This window comes from Engraulis encrasicolus, chromosome 18 (assembly GCF_034702125.1).
Source record: "Engraulis encrasicolus isolate BLACKSEA-1 chromosome 18, IST_EnEncr_1.0, whole genome shotgun sequence".
NCBI lineage: Eukaryota > Metazoa > Chordata > Actinopteri > Clupeiformes > Engraulidae > Engraulis > Engraulis encrasicolus.
In genome coordinates, this window is record NC_085874.1 from 13,709,825 (window position 1) to 13,714,824 (window position 5,000).

Below are 5,000 nucleotides of genomic sequence, written 5' to 3' on the forward strand. Positions count from 1 at the left end.
TAATAGAAGTAGTAATAGAAGTAGTAGTAGAAGTAGAAGTAGAAGTAGAAGTAGAAGTAGAAGTAGAAGTAGAAGTAGAAGTAGAAGTAGTAAACATTTTCTCAAGTCCAAAAGGGGGTCCCCACTGAATACATTTGGGAACCACTGCCGTAATCCCAATCCCAATCCCAATCCCAATCCCAATCCCAATCCCACCTCGGCAGGGTGCCAACACCTCCTCCTTGCGGTCCAGGTGCTCGCGGTGGCACTTGGTGTGGCAGCGTCGGCACTCCAGGGCGGGCGGCGGCTTGAAGACGTGCCACAGGGGCCGGGTGCAGGCCTCGCAGCTGGAGGGGAAGTGGTAGAGCGTGGGCACCAGCTCGTGGCCCTTGTGGCTGATGTACGCCGCCCCCGAGCCCCCGGCTCCCTCCCCGCCCCCGGGGGACAGGCTCAGGGTCTCGTGGGTAGACGTCTCGGACGCTTCTCCACGCTTGCACTCGCCCTCGTTGGCATACAGGATCTGTTTGGAGGGGAGAGGAGAGTAGGGAAGAGTGGGAGGGAGAGAGATGGAGGGGGGGGGTGGGTTGTTGGGGGTGAAGGAGGGATGAGTGGGGATGAGTGGAGAAGTGTGTGTGTGTGTGTGTGTGTGTGTGTGTGTGTGTGGTGTGTGTGTGTGTGTGTGTGTGTGTGTGTGTTGTGTGTGTGTGTGGTGTGTGTGTGTGTGTGTGTGTGTGTGTGTGTGTGTGTGTGTGTGTGTGTGTGTGTGTGTGTGTGTGTGTGTGTGTGTGTGTGTGTACTGAACAACATACAAGCATGCAGGAATAGTATGTGTTTTTCATAGTGGCAAGCCTCTGTGCCTCTTTTCCACTGCCGGTTTTCTGGTAGGCCTACAGCTCAACACAGCTGGACTCGGCCGCCACTTTTTCCTTTACGATTGAGCTGCGTCGTGCCTATTTGAAACGCAAAAAGCAGAGGCCGAGGCGCGCTGTGTCGAGCTGTAGGCCTACCTGAAAACCAGCAGTGGAAAAGAGGCATTAGAATACCGAGGCTTGCAGTATATCTTGTGTTGTTTTCAAACTTCTGAAAGTTGCTTATCAACACATGAGGCTAAGAAAAGGGCCATTCTACCATTACATGTGCCTATAATTCCTTTAGCCAATAATTTCATGTTTTAAATCAAGGATAATCCACACTGTAGGGAATGTTTAAAATTGTCCTTGAACGACCCAGGTGGGACTTGAACCCACAATCCCCAGCTCCGGAGGCTGATACCTTATCCATTAGGCCACTGGGCCCTCTGCCTGACATGGTGCAGTATTACACTACCGTATTGTTAGGCAGCATCTCAGGCAGAGGTAATCTGATGGAAACTGTTTATAACATTCAGGCATTCTGGCAGCCCTGCCGTGGCCAAAGGGTAGGGCACTTGTCTACCATGCGGCTGACATGGGTTCGATTACTGGCCCAGGTCCTTTGATGGCCCTTCCCCATCTCTCCCTCCCCACTTGCTTCCTGTCACTATCCTATAATGAATAAAGACTAAAACAATGAAAAAAAAAGATTCAGTCATCCATGTCTTGGTACGTCAAATGAGCTACAGTAAGTCTGCAACAAATTAGACACTCTGACTTTGACATTTCTTCACATTTCCTCCAAAAGGCCGCTTCAGTTCTCGCCTGATAACAGTGAACCTGGGCTTCAATAACTGAGGACACTTGTGTGTCACTTACAATCAATCAATTTATGCAAGAGATGACTTTGCATTAGGCAAATGAAAGGGCCTATGGGGCACCTAAGTCACGCCCTCTACTTCCTGGTTCATGAAAAAAATAATAGTCAAAAAATAATCACAGGGCTTGAAAATGAGTGATTTTTGGATTTGTGGTGCATAGGGTGCATGAGGTCCAATGTTTGGATTGGTGTCAAAAAGACACTCATTTTCAAGCCCAGTAATTATTTTTTGAATCCCCCTGCCCCATGAACCAGGAAGTAGAGGGCGTGACTTAGGTGCCCCATACATGGGTCTAAGACTAGCTCCCCTAGATGTTAAATGCCAATCAGCCATAATTGCCTGCACACCACCACAGAAGATCCTCAGTATGTAGGTCTTTGCACTTGCTCTACCCTGCCAGGCCTTGAACCCAAGATTCTCAGCTCTGGAGACTGAATCACTATGCACGAGGCCACTGGACCCACATATTCTCTTTTTATGCCTGAAAGACCCAGATTAGATGGCTGGGAAATCTCTTCCTTGGTGCGTAAGACGACCCAGATGCCCTCCAATCCAACCAGTTTTATGTTTCCAATGACAACATTACACATGAGCTTTATTTAAAGTTGAGACCTCACGACCCAGGTGGGACTTGAACCCACAATCCCCAGCTCCGGAGGCTGATGCCTTATCCATTAGGCCACTGGGCCCTCTGCTTAACAACTGGTGTACAGTATTATGGTAATATTAGCCAGCGTCTCAGGCAGAAATAATGAGTGATAGAAACTGATCCTAAGATTCATTCATTCATTCATTCATGTCATGGTACAACAGGTACAAAGGAGCTACAGTGAGTCCTCAACAAATTAAGACACTCAGACATTCACTTTTCTGCACTTTTCATCCAAAATAAAGATTCAGGTCTGGGCTGATAACAGTGAACCTATAGCCAGAGAATCGTATATGAGAGTGAGGTAAAGCAGGCGGGTTCTTTTCCGGTATCCACTTTACGTCGGGTGAACGCCCCTTTAGGAGACCTTCGATTAGGAGACCTTTGGAGTAGCGCACGTCTTGTGCAAACACCACGAAAAGAGAAGAAGAAGGAGGGACAACGACCCCTTAGGAGACCATTTTCAGCACACACTTTTGCATTGAGTGGGCGTATTTCGATTCCTCTTATTATATATCCAACCTCTTTGCTAGAGCTAGCCTACATCTCTGAATGACTTCATGGATGAGCTTTAATGTAGGGGTTATTTAAAGCTGACCCTGCACGACACAGGTGGGACTTGAACCCACAATCCCCAGCTCCGGAGGCTGATGCCTTATCCATTAGGCCACTGGGCCCTCTGCCTAAACCTTCCCCGATATACATGTTCAGACGGACACAGGGTTGTTTACCTGGAAGATGCGTGGGATTTCTCTGACATCAGCACGGTAGACATCAGTCTGGGTGACAGGCCTCACGTGGAAGAGTTTACTGTAGAGGGGACAGACAAGGAGAGCAGGAGGAGGTGGTGGAAGAAAGGGAGGAGGAGGTGGAGGAAGAGGAGGAGGAGGAGGAGGTAGAGGAAGAGGTGAGGAGGAGAAGGGAGAGAAGAGGAGGAGGAGGAGGAGGTGGAAGAAAGGGATGAGGAGAGGGGGAAAGGAACAAGGAGGAGGAAGAAGAGGCATGGAGGAGAAGAGGGAGAAGAGGAGGAGGGGGAGGAAAGGAAGGAGGAGGAAGTGTGAAGAGGAGAAGAGTGAAAAGAGGAGGAGGAGGGGGAAAGAAAGAGGAAGGAGGAAAGGAAAGAGGAGGAGGAGGAGGAGGTGGAGGAGGAAACAGGGGACGAAGGGAAGACGAGGAGAAGAAAAGGAACAGGATGAGGAAAAGGAGGCGAAGATATGGTGAACATTTCAAAAGACCAAAAAAGTTAACAGAGAGACAAGTTATGTTAGTAATCAAAAAGCTGGTTTGAACAGTCTTCTCATTGCAATGAAACATAAAACAATGTATTAGTTGTATGTAAAGTTATTTTCATTAAGAAAATCAATAAATATAAGGATGGACATGTAACTCACTCTATGTCCAGCACCATGAACGGGTTCGACTGCTCTTTGTCCACCTCATTGTTGTAGAATAGTATCTTCTTACTGCTCACAACCACATACTGCAGATGGACACACACACACACACACACACACACACACACACACACACACACACACACACACACACACACACACACACACACACACACACACACACACACACACACACACACACACACACACACACACACACACACACACACACGGTCTTAGACTATTAAGCAATGCAGTTTTACAGTATGACGATGCACACATGATGTACAGTATGTGTCTGCATTCATGCCAGTGTGTACATGTGTGTGCATGTATGCATGGGTGCATGTGTGTGTGTGTGTGTGTGTGTGTGTGTGTGTGTGTGTGTGTGTGTGTGTGTGTGTGTGTGTGTGTGTGCGTGTGTGTGCGTGTGCCACATACCTTTTTGTCCCAGGCGAACCTCTTGCTGTTTTTGGATGGCATGGCTAGCCAGCCTTCTAGCCTGGGGTCTGATGACACTAAACAGACAGAGACCAGACATGCCAATATGAGTATACAAAAAGACAACACACACACACACACACGTATGCACACAACACACAAACCAGGGGCACACAATATCATAAAACCACACTGATTTACACACACACAGATTGTAATCGTGTGTGTTAGTCACCTTCGGCCCCGGGAGGACAGGGCAAGGCTAAGCGTGCCCGGTCTCGCCCCTCCCCCTCATCCTCTGACTCCTCCTCTTCCCCTGAACTGCCGGCCAATCGCGGGCGAGTGTGCACGCTCACGGAGCGCATGCTGCGCTGGTACGTGAACGACATGGACTCGGACATTTGAGTTTGTGTGATGCGCACTGACACACACCAAGGATGGGGAATAGAGGAAGAAAAGAAGAGAAAGGAAAGAGAAAGGAAAGAGAAAGAGAAAGAGAAAGAAAGGAAGACAGGAAAGCAGTAAGGAAGAAGTAGTTAGGAAGATAGGAAATGATTGTAAGCCTTAAAACCAAGATCAGCAAAAGACAGGAGATAAGAAGAATTCAATGACCAAATTCAACAGAGTTCAAAGAAGTAGACCAAATCATTTGAATAATTATTTGAGAACAGAAAGCTAAGGACTTCATAATAAAAAATACAATGTTAATTCAACACATAGAAAGTCAATTTAACTTCTTCTAGTGTATTGGTCCCAGAGAAGTCTCTAAGTGTTAAATTACAGTAATACTGCATTTTTTACTATG

At 47.6% G+C, this 5,000-nt stretch overlaps 1 protein-coding gene and 3 non-coding genes across 4 annotated transcripts in view; all 4 read right to left on the reverse strand.

The window, feature by feature from the left end:
* The window catches only part of LOC134469059 (rho-associated protein kinase 2-like), an 18,915-nt gene that overhangs the window by 10,823 nt on the left and 3,092 nt on the right, over positions 1-5,000 (reverse strand). Inside the window, exons 4-7 of the mRNA XM_063223075.1 lie at positions 4,196-4,272; positions 3,752-3,840; positions 3,092-3,170; positions 196-499 (exon numbers count right to left, since the gene is read on the reverse strand). Of these exons, the coding sequence (XP_063079145.1) occupies positions 196-499; positions 3,092-3,170; positions 3,752-3,840; positions 4,196-4,272 (549 nt within the window). The remainder of the gene's footprint in view (positions 1-195; positions 500-3,091; positions 3,171-3,751; positions 3,841-4,195; positions 4,273-5,000) is intronic.
* Positions 1,202-1,274, reverse strand: trnar-ccg (transfer RNA arginine (anticodon CCG)). Its single transcript has one exon. It is a non-coding gene; the product is annotated as a tRNA-Arg (tRNA).
* Positions 2,328-2,400, reverse strand: trnar-ccg (transfer RNA arginine (anticodon CCG)). The gene has a single exon. It is a non-coding gene; the product is annotated as a tRNA-Arg (tRNA).
* Positions 2,965-3,037, reverse strand: trnar-ccg (transfer RNA arginine (anticodon CCG)). The gene has a single exon. It is a non-coding gene; the product is annotated as a tRNA-Arg (tRNA).